The sequence below is a fragment of the Colletotrichum costaricense genome, assembly GCF_030867565.1.
Source record: "Colletotrichum costaricense strain IMI 309622 chromosome Unknown Scaffold_14.1, whole genome shotgun sequence".
Taxonomy (NCBI): domain Eukaryota; kingdom Fungi; phylum Ascomycota; class Sordariomycetes; order Glomerellales; family Glomerellaceae; genus Colletotrichum; species Colletotrichum costaricense.
The window spans coordinates 359673-379438 of record NW_026848243.1 but is presented as its reverse complement, the minus strand read 5'-3'; the positions used below and the strand labels follow the sequence as shown (position 1 = coordinate 379438).

General features: G+C 50.5%; 7 protein-coding genes across 7 annotated transcripts; 2 read left to right on the top strand and 5 right to left on the bottom strand.

Annotated features, from left to right (window-relative positions):
* Positions 1–1148: 1148 nt before the first annotated feature.
* On the bottom strand, positions 1149–2347 carry CCOS01_12008 (uncharacterized protein; the record flags this gene model as incomplete). Its single annotated transcript, XM_060460158.1, has 4 exons — positions 1149–1654; positions 1727–1897; positions 1953–2225; positions 2281–2347. 4 exons carry the CDS (start codon positions 2345–2347, stop codon positions 1149–1151), a joined length of 1017 nt encoding a protein of 338 aa, XP_060309101.1.
* Positions 2348–6787: 4440 nt separating this feature from the next.
* CCOS01_12007 (uncharacterized protein) lies at positions 6788–9219 on the top strand (the record flags this gene model as incomplete). Its single annotated transcript, XM_060460157.1, has 4 exons — positions 6788–7058; positions 7226–7456; positions 7548–8173; positions 8224–9219. The coding sequence occupies 4 exons, from the start codon at positions 6788–6790 to the stop codon at positions 9217–9219; spliced, it is 2124 nt and encodes a 707-aa protein (XP_060309100.1).
* Positions 9220–9326: 107 nt separating this feature from the next.
* Positions 9327–10259, bottom strand: CCOS01_12006 (class II aldolase/adducin domain-containing protein; the record flags this gene model as incomplete). Its single annotated transcript, XM_060460156.1, has 3 exons — positions 9327–9380; positions 9440–9971; positions 10033–10259. The coding sequence occupies 3 exons, from the start codon at positions 10257–10259 to the stop codon at positions 9327–9329; spliced, it is 813 nt and encodes a 270-aa protein (XP_060309099.1).
* Positions 10260–11033: 774 nt separating this feature from the next.
* Positions 11034–12266, bottom strand: CCOS01_12005 (uncharacterized protein; the record flags this gene model as incomplete). The annotated part of the gene is made up of 1 exon (XM_060460155.1): positions 11034–12266. One exon carries the CDS (start codon positions 12264–12266, stop codon positions 11034–11036), a length of 1233 nt encoding a protein of 410 aa, XP_060309098.1.
* Positions 12267–14320: 2054 nt separating this feature from the next.
* On the bottom strand, positions 14321–15850 carry CCOS01_12004 (uncharacterized protein; the record flags this gene model as incomplete). Its single annotated transcript, XM_060460154.1, has 1 exon — positions 14321–15850. One exon carries the CDS (start codon positions 15848–15850, stop codon positions 14321–14323), a length of 1530 nt encoding a protein of 509 aa, XP_060309097.1.
* A 1367-nt stretch (positions 15851–17217) lies between these two features.
* On the top strand, positions 17218–17498 carry CCOS01_12003 (uncharacterized protein; the record flags this gene model as incomplete). Its single annotated transcript, XM_060460153.1, has 2 exons — positions 17218–17415; positions 17478–17498. The coding sequence occupies 2 exons, from the start codon at positions 17218–17220 to the stop codon at positions 17496–17498; spliced, it is 219 nt and encodes a 72-aa protein (XP_060309096.1).
* Positions 17499–17793: 295 nt separating this feature from the next.
* On the bottom strand, positions 17794–19608 carry CCOS01_12002 (aspartyl-tRNA synthetase; the record flags this gene model as incomplete). Its single annotated transcript, XM_060460152.1, has 3 exons — positions 17794–18389; positions 18472–18838; positions 18895–19608. The coding sequence occupies 3 exons, from the start codon at positions 19606–19608 to the stop codon at positions 17794–17796; spliced, it is 1677 nt and encodes a 558-aa protein (XP_060309095.1).
* Between the last annotated feature and the right edge of the window lie 158 nt (positions 19609–19766).

The following is a 19766-nucleotide window of genomic DNA, read 5'->3' as shown; positions in this document are numbered from 1 at the left end:
CGCGGTCTGATCTGTCCGCGTGGTCTTGATCTGCGGCCTGTCGAGGTAGGCGTAACTAAGTAGTGAATGGGTGTTGGGTCATTTTGTAATAAGACCCATTGCTATTTTAACTTGCCGTCTTGAACCCGATCTTGCTGCAATACTGAGAATTCCCGACAGGTCAAGTAATCGCTTTGAAAACCCGTGATATACACTTCTTAGTATCATGCAGATATTATCGAAAATGTTTTATCGCTCTTGGCTCGTCATCATATTGATCAATCACGGGTTGTGTGTGTTTTCCAATTGTTGGTTGATATCCTTCCATCCCGTCCCTATGTTCGTTTTATTGATGCAAGACGCATAACTTATCGATTCTTGTTGTATTTCGAAATTATCAATTCCGTAGCTGGAAAGATTCTTGCCGCAGGGTAGTTTTCATCGTCTCACATTCCTGTTTGATCGATATCATGCGACTCGCGTTCAACTCAGCTCTTTGCATGTCCAAGTCGCTCCATTATCCTACCCAGGACCCTATATTGTGATGAGCGACGGCCTTTCACTACCTCTTAATTGCTTGATGCTCGTCGATGAACGATAAAGGTCGATGAGCTTGCGAGGCAGTCCTGCTTTATGCACACTTACGCATCTGCTTCCATGTCCATATCCGAGGTACCTTACCCTGGATAAGGTACCTGTCCCAAAAGGTCGAAGGAATCGGGTGTAATCCACCGTCATTTCTCTAATTAGAGGTTTTGCTGTTAGTTTCCTTTGAAGTCGAAGTTCACGTACATATATTCTCACAAGGCAGGAATTGAGGCTGCATTGAGCCTACCTTTCGATACAGTCGGTTGAACTAGGTGTTTCGCCATACCGATTGTGCACTGGCTGGCGTTTCAATGGGGTGACATGCCTACCCTTATTTCTTTGCGCAGCAAAAGATCAATGATTAATTGCTAAATGTTCAAAACCTTTTCACCTGTTCAACATTCATTCCCAAACAAATACGTCAATAGCACGTAGCAATCTACTCTGTGAGTGATTGAACGCTGATTGCATATTGTCATAATATCTTCACTCCAACGTCCCCAACGTGACGGAAGCATTGCTTCTCTGAAGTACATATCGCTTAAACGCCTTGAAATCCCAGTCGTTTTGATACTCGTGACTCATACCCCAAGGATACTATCCTCACTGCCTGACATACGTGATGTGCTTTGTAGTACCGTCTTTGAGTTTACCTGCCCACCCACTCGATCCAAGTTGTAGGGGTTTTCTGTCCTGTCTCTCGATTTTGAATTGTTCGAATGGAACCCTGATCTCTCATGACTATGATACTGATAACCGCCTGGCTTGTTCCGATTTGCGGCTTCCCGTAGAGCACGAGGAGTAAACAGGGGTTTCAGTGCAGGAACACTGGCGCATATTATTCCGATGTTGATCTCCAACATGGACCAGATGTTGATGAGGATGCTCTCCTGGAAGAGATCCTTGGCGAGGGTATATGTGTAAATCGTGTGTAACCGGACGATGGATGTTATTGTTGCAAACACGCCAACGCCGAAAATGATGCCCAGCGCGATCTTTTCTCGCCGCGGCCGAAGAATGCCCATAAGTGTTTTGATAGGGAGGACGAGGATCCAAATGTCGGTTACGATGTTAAAACCGGATGTAACTGGCCACCATTAGCAACTAATCTGACAGGCATAGGTGATCTGTGGATCATTGTCGATGGCTGATAACTCACAATAGAAAAAGGCGGTGGTGTTGATACACACTCCATTCACAGTCCCGGTCAAGTCCCACATTTCGTAGAGCGGTTGACACTGAGATAGAGTGACTCCAATACAGATGACGAATAATAAAAGATGGAATACAATGGTGCATATGCACAGAATGTTGAGCGACCTGGTGCCAGCTACCAGTAGAGTCAGCATATGACACGTTGACCATCATGTTATAGAAAAACCTACCAAACCTGAGATACATGCACAAGATAGATATCTTGATTGCTGATATGCAAACATAATACGTAACTTGAATTGCCAGTGTATTCTTCAGGAGATTTGTCATGTTGTCGAGGCTCAAATCCTTGGAGGGGAAGCCGATATGATTGGCCTTTCCGACAAAGATCTCTGCGAGGTAGGCGAGAGTGAAAACCATTCCAATGATCATTGAATAATCATCGAGGCCAGGCTTTCGGATAAGAACTGCTCGAACAAAGGTCCGGGCAATGACAACCATGGCTACACCGTTTATGTCAGTTCTCACGTTGTCCGAGTCTCTAACCAATCGACTTACTTGAAATTGCTGTGAAAAAACATGCTGTTATGATGAGGCTATTCTGCCTCACTTGGTCGGAGGCCATACTGCTATGCTCAAGCGGGACATGCCCCTACAAGATCCTTGTTCCCATCGAAGAGCGTTGTCTGTCTTGGCTATTATATAAAATCTTGTCTTCCTTCGTTATATGTGGATCCTCGATGGTGGTCTGGTCGCGGCACAAACTAGGGGATGGGGGCAGTATTTCCTTCATACATGTACAATAGGGCTAAGAATTAAGAGCGAAGCCGAGTGGGATAGATTGGAAGGAGGAGGGCGAACTCTCTTTTCAAACCCCATCGAGAGGCATGAAGACCAGATGAGATGAGAAGTGGGACCTTCGAAGGGGCCCCAGGCGGCATGCGACGCTGGAGGGATGGACGGGGCCATGATGCACAAGCACAGACAACAAGCCGCGCTGCCGCATCCAGGGTGGGAAACGTGACGGATCGCTGGATAAATGACGGCATCTCAATCTCCTCACAATTTACGCGAGCTTCGACTGGTCTCCCTCGCGTGCGTATTGCGTGGAGACTAATGTCTATGCCAGGCTTGTCAGGCTTGTCAGGGTGCGTGCGATTCGATCCCGCCTTGATGCTGCACGCTCCAGCCGTAATGAACGGGCTGCGAGAGGCTGCAGGTCTAGCGTGCAGGCAGAGCTTTTGCGAGCTTTCGGAAGAGAAGGAAGAGGGCCGTTGCTGAAGCCTTTCCGGAATGGGGGGTTCTGCACCGAGACTAGCGTCCGGGGGACCTGCAGCAATTCACGGAGGTTTAACTAAGGCCGGGCATGGTCTGACAGGAAACGGCCCAATGGCGCTGGGGGATCAAGCTAGGCTACACGGTAACACGGTTGGTTCGCAGTTCTACACAGGTGGTGGCTGATTTCTGACCCCCTTCTTCGCTTGTTCCATTTCGTGTTCCAGACGGACGCCGAGGCAGTGCGGCTTGCTGGAGCGGGACAAAGGAGGGGACCGGGCAACGGCAATCTTCGCCGCGGCACCAGACGGCAGAGCGGATGAAGGTGGTGTGCTGAGAGCGTTCATCTCGCCTTTGGCTGCGACCCGAGGCACAAGTTGTTTGATATGGTGGCCGGTGGTCGAACTTTCTCGGCTTTGGCAAACCATAAAACTAGACCCTATTGATAGTGGACTAACTTTTTGACGGCCTGATGATGCCCAGAGGAGATAGGCTCGAGAGAATCGGGGCGGTTTTGGATATTAGGCGAAAGAACGGCAAACCATGTATTCAAGCCACCATCACTCCAACTTGCATCTTCAAACACCACCCTTGCGGCTATCCAAATTCATGGATATTTTCCGCTGCGGCTGGAGCGAAGGGTGCCTTGGCTTGGACTAGGTGCTTGGCTTCGAGTGATCTGATATGTTGCGTCTTAGGGTTCAGCGGCATCAGGGGTTTCCAAGGACAGGCATTTCGGTTACTTCGGGTTCCCAGTTCCCAGTGCCCATTGACTTGGGTTTCCCCTGGCTACAACAAGAGATGCTCGGTCTCGTTCGTGGCCAACAAGCAGACGATCGCAACGTCACTTAGGATATCCACCGTTATAGTGTATGGAAAGAAGCGGATTTTGCTCTAAACTAGTGCGAATGGACACCTCAATCTTGCGGGAGAACGAACCCCGAACGCGATTCGATATGGGCAGCTAGGGTGGCATGTCACTACGGACCAGACAAGTCCTTTTGTATCGCTTGTTAGCACAAACGGTAAGAAATAATACTAGTTGATAAGCGGTTGCGCCGCTAAAAAAAAAAAAAAAGTCGAGAAATCAGGCTGAACAGATTTTGAGACGTCTATGGCGAGTCGGTTAAGGTGTTGGAGAGCAACCAATTTTGGTTCCACATCGAGCAAGGACAGGCACTCTTCGCCTAGCCCCTCTTTCTGAAGCTCTCCCTGCAATTCCACGCGTAGTAGGCCCCTGATCCTTGAAGCTTCTTCTCAGGAGGCCAAAGCGTTTCATGTCGAAGGCAATGATGAGGAGTATGCTGGTGATGCGGCGGCATTGCATTGTACGAGCCTTCGTCCGTTCGATCGAAAACATAGCCGCGTACGAAAAACCTACGAAGATATATACGAAGAAACGTTCCAAGAGACGTGGAAATGCCTCGGCCATCTGATTTCCTAGGCTATCTGCAGGCCTTGATCCATGTCGCTTCTGAGTTCCCATGAACAATCAGGTCCGTGGTGCGGGACGGATAGCATGCAGCGGGCCAGCGATCCCCAAGAAATTGCATGATCTGCGCAAGTCTTCGACTCCCCTGGTGTTTAGTAGAAATTCTCCCTCTACCCGTGCCTCCCAACATTCAACCTTGACTGCTCACGAGCCCAGTGGATTGTCATTACCTGGTGCTCCAAGCGCAGTGAAAAACCTGCCCGGCCTGCGATCCTCCTCATCACTGGACTCGCTGCAGCTCGGTTCCCGGAACGTCGATAGCTCAGACCCTGACCAGGCGTAAGGCGTCGGTAGCAATCGACACGATCAGTGACCTTCGCGTTGGCCAGTCATAACAGGCCATCAGCTAGCCACTTTTTCTCGTACGACCCAGCTCTACTGGCATGACGTGCAGTTACTTGAAAGCCCTTCTTTCCTCGCAGCTGGAGTTTCAACATCATGAGGAAGAAAGACAATGATCTAGCTAGGTCCACCACCTAAGACTCCACCGTAGGTAGCGCAGCGCAGCAAAGCTTTGCTAGCTATCCTTGGCGGGCTCTTCCATGCCTGCGAAGAAGACTGAAACGATCGTGAACGCGAGTCATGAACGACACCTGTCATAGCCCTACAGACCCGCATTGAGTCCAACACCAAGACTAAATTATTTCTGCAGGTATTATCTGGTGCAGATAAGCACCTAAAACATCAGACGTGGACCCTCATCACGACGGCGACGCCAAGGTTTCTGCCCGTTGGAGGCGAAATCTCTAAGCTGTTGCATGGTGCACTTACTCTCTTTCAACAGCAATCGTGCCTCAATTCGACGTTGGCGTTAACGCATTGGGACCCTCCGTAGATTAGCTCCGGAGAGGGTCCCCTAACAATCAATGGTTTTTGCCCATATGTGAAGAATGGAACGAACCAGCGATAGGGCCCTCATTGTTCGCAAGTCTCGTGAGCACATTTTCATGCACCTCCATCCCCGATACCCCATCTCACGACTATTTCTTTATCTTCCTCGCACCTAGACTAGCGGCATGTCATTTTCTCCGTTTACAGCTGCTTCCGAGGGGAATTAATTGTCATCTCCATTACCACGACTCTTACGTGTTAGAATTGGCCAATTTGCATGCGCAACAGCGGATTGCCCTGAATCAACGAGCGCTTGGTTTGAGGATCTACAATGTCACTGACCGCTGAGGTCCATGTGATTATCAAGCCCATTCTAAGCATGGATCATCGTACACACAGCCACTCGAGTAGAAAATAAGGTATTCAAAGAGCTTTGATCAAACCTTGAATGGTAAGTGATCTCTAATCTGCGGCAGCTTCTACCGAGCTGCTTTCAAACGTGATACGAATGTCTTGTGACAAGGTTTTCCCGAGCTTAATGGGCAGAGCCCAGCCCTCGGCAGGGCAGTTTCATAGGGCGATAATTTTCATAAGGCTAGGTAGAGGTGATGTAAAGCAGCTCTATGGGTACTTGTGAAACCTTGGTTAAGCGGAGACTTGTAGCCAGCGAGCGATGATTTGTGGATGTCTGTAGCGTGATTACAGGGCCGCAAAAGCGTCCAAGACCCTTCGTACGATTACATACTTACAAGTTAGCTTCCCCGGACAGGGTTGTGACCTTGTTACCATATCATTAGCTAATTGCTAGCAATACAAGCGTCTCTAGTCTTTCTCCAGTCATTTTCACTGCGAAGCTATCCAGACGATTAGGAAGAAAAAGATTTGGATTATTACGCGATTTGGTTTTACCCTTTATAAAAGTACTTGTGTAAGTATTGACGCTCACTAGCACTTGATGGAATATTTTGCGGTGTGGCATACCTTTAAACTACCTAAATACACCTTTTATACGATAAGCAGCCCCGGCCAAAGGAACCGCCTCAGCAGAGGAGGCTTGTGCTCCTCAGCTTTCGTTAGCCTTGAAATCTTAACTCTGTCTTGGTAGAAGTAGTTCCAGATCCAAAACATTGAACGGCTAGTGGCAGCTTGAAGAACTTGAAGATACCCGGAGCTTTCGTCACGTACCTACCAATCAGCTAACCACCAAAAAAGTCCGGATTGCTGTTCGAAGGTAACCACCCTAAGACTAATCCTCTTATCCCATGTTCATGAATTATCAGTTCCTTGAACTAGTTTGTTTGAATGAATTGAATGAAGGTACCTTATTCTTTCAACAGCTGATTTCGGATTTAGCATCCGATGAGTCATTTCCGTGTGAGTCACCCACAATCTCCCGCCAAACTATATTAGTTTAAGCTAGCAATAGGTGGAAAGTCTTCCTGTTGTCTTCGAACATTCGATGATGTTATGTCATTTTGGGACCTAATTCTGTTCGGTTACTGTAACGCAATGGCAAAATGCTTGACATGTCGGAGAAGAAAGGTGCGCTGTGACGCAGGTCTTCCTACTTGCTCAGCGTGCACTCGTCTAGGATTGATATGCCAAAGGGTGATCTCTGAAAGGATGCTGACTTGGCCAGAACCTGATCAGCCCAGTGTGGGAAGTGATATCTCACCTTGGAACATAAGCTCGCTACAGGAGAACATTTCGGATCGAAACAGACAAAATTACTTCACAGGTGCGTAGACAGGCCTGGCTCATAGTCTACATAAGGTGAAATCGGATGTTTGTTTCTTCTCTGATCCAGGCTCTACATGGTGCCAATGCGATTATTCAACATCAAGCCATCTCTACCAGCATATGTCATTATTGTCACCACGTGAGAAATTAGCTAATATTGATTAGTTGAGGAACTAATTGCCACATCCGAGCTCATTCAACAAACAAGAAGTCGGATCGAAGTCGATATGATTTGCCATCAACTCGAAGTGATATCCAATGAAGATAATCCCACGACGTCCTCTATTGGAGCCTTCTCTGTTATTGTTCCTAAGGATACTCAGTTAAATAATGGGGTTCAGACGCCCAAGGACTTCGATTTCAATATGAGTTCAGACGCCAGACTCCTCGATCATGGTGCGTCTTCCTATAAGGAGTAGTCATTAAGAGCCACGAGTTATCCCTCGCTAGTGGCTTCCTTGATTATCACCGGCTTACAGAGTCACAGTGGAAGAAGTTATAGTCACTGGCCAGGACATTGGCCACACTACGCTACAGTCAGATACAACCGAGCAGTTGAGCGAGTTACTTGTCTTGGACTCCGAAACCAATGATTCTCTCCAAGAGTTGCTTCCCGGCTCGGTCGTACCTTCACCTGGAGTCGCTGCAATAGTCAACGCCGGAGCCTTCCCTTTGGTACATGATTTCGACTTGATTCTGACAGGTCCAAAGACTTTTACCAGCTCCCTACCGGAAACGACGTTCTTCTTACTTGATCACTACAAATCAAACATGCTGGATTCTTTTACTCCAAAGCGCAACCGCTGTCCACCCTGGAAATTTCTGCACCTGCCCAGCGCCTTGCAGGCTGTATCAGAGATAAGCATCTGGGGCAGTACAGATCCCGTAAAAACATCTTTGCTGTATGGAATCTTATCGGTCTGTGCATACAACCTGGAGGCCTCCTCTAATGCCAACGGGGAGGTCGCCGGTTTCTGGGGTCTTGCAGCCTCCGAGTTTTCTCGAACTGCTAGGGATCAATTGTCGCTCGGTAGATTGCCTTGTGCAGGAGACTTGTGGCCGAGCCAATTGAACGAGTTTGTGATGGCGACGATGAGTATGAACACAATATCTGTGTGTTTTGAACTTCCACTACCCTTTGTGCTGAGACTAACGTAATCAAGGTCATGAGCGGCAAGTTCAACGAAGCCAGGGCATTCCTCCTCGCAGCTGAGCGCCTTATGGAAGAGCCATGTGCGGTCGAACCCCTTCAAAGCCGAGAGGCAAAAGTTCTCCGCAACATGCTTCAATATACCCGAGTCTTTGAGGAGACAACACACATTTACCCAGACATGAAGACACCCGCCCACTGCACCAGTCCTAGTTTACGGCTACCAGATTTATATATGGATGAACCTCCAAATGCACATTTCGACGTCAAGTTTCCATCTTTAAGAAGTAGAGTTTTCATGAAGAACCACGATCCCAGACATTTGAATCCATACACCACGAATGTTCCAAACACTCAGGAGGCTCAACAAAATCTGTGTACGACCACAACCTTTGAGGGTATTTTTGGACTACCCGAGTCTCTTGTCAGTCTCATATCACGTACAACCCATCTGATAAACGTTCTTAGCGATGCTTCGACCGGACTTGAGACTCCTGGAATCGTCGACATCATTCGAATACTAGAGCATGACCTTTGCGCATGGACTTTCGAAGGGCACGCCACAAATGCCCCACATCAGAGGCAAGATGTCGAAGATCAGCAAGAAGCTGCCTTCGATAATGCGAGAGAAGCAATTTATGCAGCAGTGGAGATATACTTCTATCGAGAAGTTCGTCATGTCAACCCAACTTCAGTTCAGCATCTTGTCGAGAAAGCGTTGAGGCATCTTCTCGATTACGAGAGAGATGCTGAACAGCGCGGCAACTTGGCTGTAGCGGGGGTGTGCTGGGCTGCCTTTATCGCTGGATGTGAAGCTGAAGGAGCCTCTTCGAGACAAAACATAGCTCAATTTCTCTCACGAATTGCCCGAAAGAGCGGCACTGGTAACTTTAGAGCTGCATCGGAGTTTCTTCCTTGCGTGTGGGAATCAAGGATGGGGTTGGACACGTTCGATCAAAGCTGGAGAGAAGTGATGAGATCATCAAATACGTGTCTCATTTTGTCGTAATACATATTCTCAAGACCTAGGCTCTTCGTTTCCATGCTCCATACCTCCTTCTTAGTATTTGATCTATCCATTTACTCTCCGTGACTTTCTGATCCAAATTTGAGTCTTCACAAAAATATTTCATTCTGGATCTCCGGCTGAAACTCGCAGTACAGCGAATCCTAGTTCAATAGAGTCAATGAATAATCGTTTCGCTTTCAAGGAGGGCACTCTCACTCACCGAATCGCTACTTGTCTCGAAAGTGTGCTTGGCTGTAGCATCATCGATGCATTGCTTCTCGAGGCCGTCCTTTGCAGCCGCTTCCACTAGTAGCTGTATCTCACAACAACGTTCCATCAGTGTAAAGAGATAAGCGGCCTCGTCAACACTCTGGCCGACGGTGAGCAAGCCGTGGTTTTGCATGATCAACCCTCTCCCATTTAGACCCAATGCCGATGCCACAGGATCACTCAAGCTTTCTTCAAAGACCAGGCCACCATAGCTGGTTAGCACAGCTTGAGCATCTCCATAAAACATAGCGGCGTCTCCATTTAACATCTCAAAGGGGCGTCCAAATGCCGACCAAGCTTTTCCGAACCTAGTGTGACAGTGGCACGCGGCAACAACATCAGGACGGGCTCTGTGGATCGCAGAGTGAATGAGGAACCCTGCCGCGTTCACTGGACGCGATTTGTTTCCTCCAATGACTTCTCCCTGTTCGTTCACCAACGCCATGTCGCCAGGGGTTAGCAACGCAAAGTGAACGCCGAGGCTATGAAGATAGATCAGCCTTGCAATCATATCTTGATAATCCAGTGGAAGAGTCTTCTTACGGATTGAGCCAAAATCTGTCGGGGAACTCTGGATCCCGAACGGAAATATGCCCGGCCATTCCCTCGCTGTAGCCTCTGCGCGCAAATACGTGGAAGGCATGCGCCATGTGATCCAGCATGAAGGCGCGCTTGTCGGAAACGTCGGAGAACGTAGGCATTGCTTGCATGGTGCTGCCCTGGACGATAGCATCGAGCGGTGTTTTCTTTTGGTCGCCTAAGGAAGACATTGTGATGTCGTCAAGCTGTGCCTTCGTGTCTGTGCTTGGTACGGTACCCGGAAGTTATGTGAGATCACCGTGGCTCATCTAAAATGAGAGAGCCATGAAGTCGTGGCTTCCAGTAGCAAGTTTCAGTCCTCCTGGAAGATTAGAGGCTCATTTTATAATATTGCGAAACTCGGCTTCGTGAGAGAGACCGAATGGGTCGTCGAATACTTTCGTCGTCGTCGGCCGAGCTCGCCCAAACCAGAAAGCAAGGTGGGGAAAGGGAGCCCATCCATCCGTCTACTTACACTGAAAGGTTTCACGGGCCCAGGCCCCGGGTCCAACATCTATTGATGGGACTAAGCACTAGGAGTGCATGTAGATTAGATTGAGAGGTTACGTTTACTGATGATTCGCCCAGGTTCAATATCGTACTGTTTTCAGTCATTTCGGCCGACCTTTCCAAAGCTTTTTCCAAAGCTTTACAAAGAAAGGTGGGTCATTCACCTCTAGAACGAGGTATACCGATCAGCATGCCTGAGAGGACGGCCCTCAACATTTGGTCGGAAATTGACAAGCGTCTTGCTAGCACTGAATTGAGACAGTGTTACTCTATCACGGCAGCCTTGGATGTAGACAGCATTCTGCTGCTTCAGGTTCAATGGAGGAAAGGAATTGTGCATTCAGTCGATCTTTGTTCTCTTCGATAACGGGTATCTACTCTAGACTCCGGCGTCCATTTTGACGCAAAGCCTACTTCAACTCTTTAACCGGTTAATGAGATTCAATTTCGAGGTCTTAGACAGCCTGACAAGCTTTGACTGGGATTCCCAACAATCTGGTCAACCCGAAAAGTCTACCCATGCTCTCCTTGGCTCCAACCCTCAGCTCCTTTTTCACGGCACTTCTCAAGGCCCCCTTCCAACCAAGGAAGGCCTCGGTCGTTGGCGCCCAGCCGCGGGAAAAGTCAACTTGCGCAGGCTGCATCGTCATCCACGGCGTCTTCTCACCAACCAATTGGGGTGGGTAAACAGCCGAGAGCTGCCAAACTTGCGCCGCCGAGACTGGCATCGGGGAGCGGGCAACCACCCAGTAGAATCTGCACAGTGTATCAACGCCGCCGATCAAAGCTTCATCAAACGCGTCGGGGTTCCCGCTCGAGGCGCGAAGGAATTGGAAGTACACCTTCGTCAGGCGCAGCGCATCGTTGGCGCGACAGTCGCGAAGCTGAGGCGTGTCCGCAGTCCACAGCGGCGTGTAGTGATATGGGTGATCGGGCTCGCGGGCGTTGCCGAGGTCGCCGAATTTCCACTTTCTAGGATCGTGCTCGGATGTTACGAAGATGTTGTCTAGCTTGACGTCGTCGTGACACAGGTCGTGCGTCATGTGTAAGCTATCGAGTGCTGAGAGAAGAGACTCGAAAGATGGTCTAAACATTTGATCAAGCTCACGATACGAGTGTCGGTCGCCAGACCTACGCAACTTCTTTGCCAGGTTTTTGAGGGTGCCTGACTTGAGAAACGGCGAGACAAGGTGCCACTTTGGAGCCCCTGACGGTTCCGTGGCAGCTAAGAAGTAGTCTTGGACAGGGACGAAGTGTTCTCTGTATCGCTCATCGTCCAGCAATGTCGAGCCGTCATCGTGTCCGCCCATGATCAGACTCGCAGGGATCTCTGTGGGCCATCTTCTCGCAGACGCGTCTGTTCCTTGAATGCAATTTCGAAAAGGACTGGTTTCCTCATTGTAGACTTTGATGACAGTATTGTTAAACGTGAACGTTTCACCCTCTCTGCCTTTTCCAAGCTTCTTCCAATGGCGCCGGTTGTCCAGTAAGATGCCACGTGCAGCACTTGTGGTATCGGAATTGACTTCCCATCCGGTGCTTGAAAGTATTGCCTCGTCGTGATCCGCAAGGGGTGCGAACTTTGTCGGGAGATACTTGACTTTCAGGTCCTCTCGATAGCGGAAATGAAGGTCCAACAAATGATACATGGCGACGATGGAAGCAATTACAAGGAACCGAAGTGTCATCCGCGCGGTGAACGACTTCAGTCCCCTCCGACGAACCCCAACGGGGCTCCAACTGCGACCTGTCATCGACAAACGTCGATACGCTGTGATGATTGAGTGTGAGAATCTTTGTAGGAAGATTCGTGAATGGAAGATTAGCGGCAGCCCCTTCCGTCCACCTAATAAAGACGGCCGCCAAGCGGCCAAGTGCCATCAGAAGCCAGTAGCTCATCCATGTCATTTGCGTGAGCCGACTTACAATAATACCAGGGAGGGATAAGGAAGCGAATAAGCTACGCGACTAGGACTGTTCCCCGCCGTCATACCGCCAAGGGGTTGCCACGTAGTCTAGCCATCCCCGTCTCGGGAAGCCTACACCCTCAAAGCCAAGTTTATGATAGCCCAGATCTTGCTCATCTGGGCCGCTGAAACAGGTGAGCTTTTAGAGGTGGTTGCACCCACAACCTTTCTCTGCTCTGGTGAGCCCCATAAACAAGGCGGAACCCGGGCCAGCTCAAGTCATGACAAACATGCGCCCCAAGCTTGGCGATGGCTATTTTGTCTCCTTGCCGACGGTAATTGTAGCGTACTTGCGTCGAGGAGTTGGACCTCCGAAATGAGTGCCGTCTCCTGAGTCCATGCGTTGTCGATCTAGGGTGTCGGCCAAGTATACCTTGGAAGCCAATCAAATCCCCAATAGCGGTTCCAGAAACCTGCCCAGGTGCTGCATTTGGGGTTGATATTTCGCAAGCGAACACGGCACGTTGGCACACAAGTTTTCGGAACCTGGTCCTAGCTGGGAACATGAAGCACGGTAGACCTCGGGATGACCTCAGTCTTTCCTCCTTTAGTCGAAGCCGGAGGGCTCCTTGGGTGCGGTGGCACAGGTGAGAAGGCGAAGTCAGATCAAGGTCGATCTGAGGTGCGAGACAGAGGGGAATCTCCCTCATACCCCAACGAAGTCAACCTTCCTGCGAGGGCTGATGTCATGGATTCCCTGCCCATCTCAACCCACCAGATCAATTCTGGATATGCCATCTTGCGTACCATGTGCAGACTATCCCCCCGAATGCCACGCCGTTATTTCCACGACAACGGCCTCTGCCGAGTGTCTGCCAATTTCTAAATGGGTCCTGTTGCTTGGTTTGCTTATCAGCCTTAGGTTTCTTCTCATATTCCTTGGCTATTTGTTGGAATAATTATCAACTTGGCTTCGTCCCCTCTTTGCTTTCGAAATCGCTTTTTGTTTTTGAGAAAAAGAAAAAAGGAAAAAAAGAAGAAACAAGAATTTCAACTATTGAGTACGTACCGGACTCCCCAAAATAATGGATCGCAGGAGCTGTTGAACACTGCCGTCATCTGATGAGCGGTTGAATCGATGGACTGCCTTGCCGTGCAACTTTCAGCTGGGAGTACCGCTTTGACACTTATGATGCGGCGCGGCTTCTGCAACCAATTTACCCATCTCACTGTGTACGCAACTCCGGCCTGGTCAGCTTTTGTACTGGTCCAATAGAAGGCAGATCTGAGTGATGTAACAGACTTCTCCTCAATGGCGGACAACACCGCGATCCGAAAGGTTGGGGTCTTAGAGCTGGAAAGGCAAAATCCGCCTCGCCCGTTCTAACCCACAGACTGCCGCACAGCGCATGCCAAGAAACTCAATGGGGGCTCTGCAGCAGAATAGAATTACCAGACCGTTTGAACTCTTATATGCAAAGCGTCCCGAGCTCGACAGTTGGGTCACGAACCACCTAGACGCGGGGACATGGAGCCACATAGAGTCTAGTATTAAGCTAACCTTTCCTCTCCAAGAAGGGTTGAGAGTTAACAAAGTCGTGCCCTGACTGTGTTGTTGATTGTAGAAGGTGGATTTGGTCAATACCTAAAGATAGAGTCTGAGAAGTTTCTTTCACATACGCGCTTCGCATCTCGCAGACTTCGTCAGAGTGACAAGAGCTCAGGAAGTTCCGTTGGACGCACCAATTCTAATGTTGCACTCCAGGTACAGTCCCTTCTTTGTGCCTTCTTTTAGACGTACTACGGAATTCACGTAAGTGAACTGGCCAGGAGCGTCACAGACTTGGCCCATGCTGCACCCACCACTTCTTGATTCTATCCGCCACGCTGCTGAGATAACACGTTCCTTGACATTCCTCGTGCGAACAGTCATCCAGAGGCCAATGCTTGTCCTCGAATGCTTGCCTTTCGGAAACGGCAGGATTTACGCGCAGAGCTTCACCGCCCATGCCCACTGAGCAAATCTCCTGCTTCGTCAAGTAAGCCCATTCCGTCTGCAATGCTTCCAACCCCACCACGACCTTTTGGCGCTCCTCGTAGAGATACTGGACCAAATTTTGCGGCAGGACGTGAACGAGTTTTGTCTCTGGTATCTTCCAACACCCCGGATCAATGCCATCGTCCGTTCTCTGCACCTCTTCGCGGTGCTGTTCCTTGGCAAGAATCCCAGCCATCTGATGCTCGAGAAATACCTGTCGAAGCCGTCGCAGATACCCACTATAAGATGCCGCGTCCGACTCGGCCCCAGCTCCGGCCCCGGGTCCTCGGCGGTCCTCCATAAATTTCACAAAATGCAACTCCCCGAACCCGGACTGAAGAAACTCACCCCCAAGCGCTCCGTCACACAGGCGACCCGGCCCAGTCATATCAACAAGCTCAACATCCACCGCCACAAAATCACCACTTCTTCTCGCCGCATCAACAGCACTGCCGTCCACCACCGGCGGAACCTCCCAATGCCACCGCGGCGACGGGGAACAGGGGTGAAACACGCTCCAACGCTCCACATCACGCCGCGTCCACTCCACAAACCAAAACTCTTCTACAGACCCCAACAGCCTCAGCAAAACAGAGACGGCCACCGACGCGGTCGCCGGCACGCTCTGCCATGGCGCCGCCCTATCCGCGCCGTTCAGCACAAGCGCTGAACCCTCCAGCGCGAGCCTGCGCACTTGTCGCAGGTCCGCCGCTGTGAACTGGCCCACGTCCCACGGGCCCCCGCTCAACAACTTGGGACGGTCCTCTTCCTCGTAGGCGGCCTGTGAGAGAAAGAGAGTATCCTTATCAAAGTGGAACCACGTTCGTGGTCCGGCTGTCCGCGTCGCAAAGGCCAAGCGGTAGCCGCCCCTTATGAGCACGCCGCGAGACTCGGCGCAGGTGTGCAGTAGAGGTGGTATCGGGGCCTTGCTGTATAAGTAGCCCTCTCTCATGATCTCCCACGCGACCTTTGGATCGTTGGCTAGCCATGCGAGGGGTATTTCTGGACACCGAGCGGACGGAGTCCAAGGTTGTGGGATCGGTTTGCTGCCGGTGAAGCCGTGCTCCTCTAGGGTCGTTTGGCGGAGGCTGCGTCCATCTCTTATACGCTGTTGAATTTCAGCAGCCCAGTTGATGCTGAAGAACTTGATATCGGGGTGGATCTGAAGCTGGACCGGATCTGTGCGGAGAATCTCCTTGAACTCGTCAAAGTCGACCACCGTCTTTTCCTCAACGTTCACGATGCGTGGCAGGGTGGCGAGCCAGTAGATTTCTCGCCGAATCTCAAAGGGCAGAGACAAGAAACAGTGAAATTTTCTTGAAGCCATGATTTCCTAAGACGTAGCGCGAAAGATAACACGTTATAGAACGTGAACCCAGAACAAGCCGTGAAACAGGCACAAATAGCGTAGGCTTGCCAATGTACTCCGCATAGAGCGGGAGTAAGCCATTCTAGGCAGCACTCCAGAAGTTACAGGGATGAATAGCAGCTTGTCTTAGGTAAGTAAAGCTGCACGTTATTCTCAGTAACATAGGTGGGCTGGCATTTACTCTGGACTCCACTTTCTCGACCATGGACTTTCACTCAAAAACAGCATATCTGCAGAAGTCCCGGCTCCGAATTCACCAAATGACATATGTAATCCTGATTGGCGAGAATCTATGCATCAATCGGGAGAGGTCATCAATATAAGAGCAAGTGGAAGCTTTCGATGCCAAGATTGTTTCCTGTGTAAGTGGCTCTAACGTTCAAAGTCCGTCCGGTGGAACACTTCTAACTGCGCGTGGTCATGGCCACTCATGACTTTCTAGTCGACCAAGTCCTTGGTTCTAAGCAAGTGCTATAAGGCACCTGCAGAGAACCAGGCGGTCAATTGTGTACATAATGCAACTGTGAGTTCAAATCACGACAACAGTCACTCAAAATATCCTACGAAAATGATACTTGTACTGCCAAAGTAGTAGCGATAACACTATTCCCAAGGTTGAAGACCTCGGAGACTGGTTGCCGATGCATGCAGCTCTGCAGCGATATTTCCCGCGGGTTATCAGGCCATGATTAATCTAGAGTCATCTGGGAAATAATTCCATATGACCCCCCAGTAGACAAGATAATTCTAGCCCCGAATAATCCATGGAAATAAGCAGTCCACCCAAAAGCCATGCTGAGTCGCTGACTAGCTTCAATGTAAACCCAGTTCCACCAATGTGGTTGTGATTAGGACGGAGCTCTCCATACTTTATATGACCAGGCTAGTTCCCGATAACGCAAGAGCGCAGGTTGCTCCCAGCTGAACAGCCCATTCGCTTCAACCATGTAGAAAAGATATGCGCTGGCTAGTGTTCTACCACAGCTTGTGAGGCTATGATCAATATAATTAAGTTCAAAAGGGAGGCCCGTACATGACTCGAATACCACTTCTCATGAAAAATCACCGAGCTTCTCTCCCCGAAACCACCAGGGGGTTTGACGATGCGGATTTGCGGCCCCTAGTCCAAACCTCAATGCGTAGAATACGGGAAAAAAAAACAAATACGATACCGAGTAAGGAGAGCGTTCCTGGTTGTATAAATGGTTGGGAGGGACCTCTCAGCTATATCCGTTCCCTCCTACTAGCTCTCCGGACCAACCAGTCAAGACCCAAAGAAAGTTTTTAGCTCTGATCACCAACTCACTCGCTTTGATTCGATCATCATGCAATTCGCAACTCTTCTCGCATTCGTAGCCGCGCTGGCCTCGCCCGCGATCGCGGCCTCATGCAGACCCTACAACAACCCGGGCATGATGGAAGGCAACTCCTGCACCGCTAGAGAATCATGCCCCTGGGGACAGAGATTCGGGGAGATCAAGGGGTACAACTTTGGCGACGATGGCAAGCCGTGTTCTGTTGACGTAAGACACGAAATTAACACGGGAAATCAGGTCATATCTGAATTATGCTGACACTTAATTAGTTCACCTGCTGTACTCGGTAAAAGCGTCAGGAGGATTGCATATCGAGGCGAGAAGAAGGCAGACTCCTTTCGGACGTCAGCATCGACGGGAACAAACCATATTGTCAATTGCTTCACATCGGGTGTAGGAAGCCTCGGAGTGCATCTTCAGAATTGTTGATTCTTCTACATAAGACATAAGCGCTAGAATTCGAGTCATCTTGACTTTTTCGCCTTCAGCGTCCGCAACATGGCCGAACGTGACACATTTCATTATCCATATCGAAGAACGCCACTCCTTTTGATCCACAGAGACTCAAAGCCCTTATGGAACGCCTTACGGCAAAAGTCTCTTGGGCGTACGAGGGTAGTACGCCGCCAGGTGGACACTGGGTAGAGCCAGGAACCAAGCAACCACACGGTCGAGACCGATGCCACCACCACCGTGGGGTGGCACACCAACCTGACGGAACACCGTGAGGTACTCCTTGATTCCGGCGCTCTCAGGGTCGATGCCCTTGGCGCGAATGCGCTCCTCGAGCTCAGCCGGGTCGTTGATACGCTGGCCTCCGGAGAGAACCTCCTGGCCACGGATGAAGAAATCGAAAGCGTTCGTTACGCGAGTGCCCTCACCAGTCGTGGTGCCGGCGTCGTCAAGCTTGGCATAGAACGGGCGTGCCGTCTCGGGGAATTTGTCGATGACGTAGAAGTCGGTGTTGTACTTCTTGCGCACGACCTCTCCGAGGGCCTTTTCTTGAGGGGTGCTCATGTCCTCATCGTCACGAACGTTGGCGAATTCGGCGGGGCCCTCTTCGCGAAGAAGCTTCTGGGCCTCGGCAAAGGTCAAGCGGACCTCCTTGCCGGGCTCGGGAAGGAGGAGGGGCTCGGAGTGGTAAACAGATCGGACGGTCTCAATCTCGTCGGCGCAGCGCTCTGTAGCAATAAGAACCATGGTTAGCATTTGCAAATGAACGAATCTTTGACGTTGAGGACTTCGGAATGGTTGTCAACTCACCCTGAATGCCACGGAAGATGGACAGCAGGACGCCCTCCAGGACGGTAAGAACCTCGGTGTAAGACTGCTTGATCTCCATCTCCACATCAAGACCGGTGAACTCGGTCATATGTCTCGGGGTGTTGGAGTTCTCGGCTCTGAAAACGGGGCCAATGCTGAACACACGCTCTCTGCCACCTGCAATTTCAAATTGCTTGTAGAACTGGGGTGATTGGGCGAGGAAAGCCTCCTCGCCGAAGTATGCAAATCGGAAAACGTTACCGCCACCTTCGGAGGCAGCGCCGATGAGGCAGGGAGGCTCGAATTCCTTGAACTTCTGGTTCTCGAGGTATGACCGGAAGATCTTCTTCACTTCAATACGGATATCCTGTGCCGGTATCGTCAGTAAAAACATTTGAAGCTTGGTCTTGAGTATAAACGTACGGCAATGGCCTGCTGGACGGGAGCGCGCTTGTGCATGGCAATGTTGTCGAGATGGGTAAGCATTGTCGCGGAGGGCACCGTGCTTGTATTCTCGGCAGCTTTCTCCTTCTCGGCTTCAGCGTCGGCGACGGGTGCCTTCTCGTCGCTGAAGTTGACGATGGGCTGGCTGGCAGCTCCCATGGTCATGCCAAGCATGGCGGGGGCCGGTGCGAGGACGAAGCACTTAGTGATGTGGAGCTCCAGACCAGAAACCCGGCAACTCTTGACGGGCTCAAGAGGCTGCTTGACCTTGGCCTCAACAACCACATAACTCTCGGGGTTGATGCTGGTGATCCACTTGACCATGCGGCGACTGACAATGGGCTCCTCGTCAGAGGCCATGACAACACCCTGGATGTTCCAGTTGCCTCCCTTGCGAAGCTCGACGAAGCCCATCTTGGCACTCTGAACACGAGAGTTCTGAAGCCATGCACGGACGATGACGGTCTTGCCATTGTGGGAATCTTTCAGCTCGCGGATTTCGACTTCTTCGGCATCCTTGCTGAAGACAGGCTTGGTGCCGTAGTTATCCTGGGCGGGGTCGTCCTCGAGAGTGACTGAGGCGGCTTGCTGGGCGAGCTCTGCCGCACGCGCAGCCTTCATGGCCTCCTTCTTGGCCTTGGCCTCGGCCTTCTTCGCGCCCTTCTTGGACGTCGGTGCTGCTTCGTCGGCCATGATGCTGAGATTTGTCGTTATTGGTGGTTGAGCTAGACACACGATCAGGCGTGAAATTGAGGGGTAAGGTAAGGTACAGAGTAATGGAGGGGCAATGAGGGGCAACGTGGGAAAAATTTGGATGTCATACCACCACGTGACTCTTATACCAGTAATGC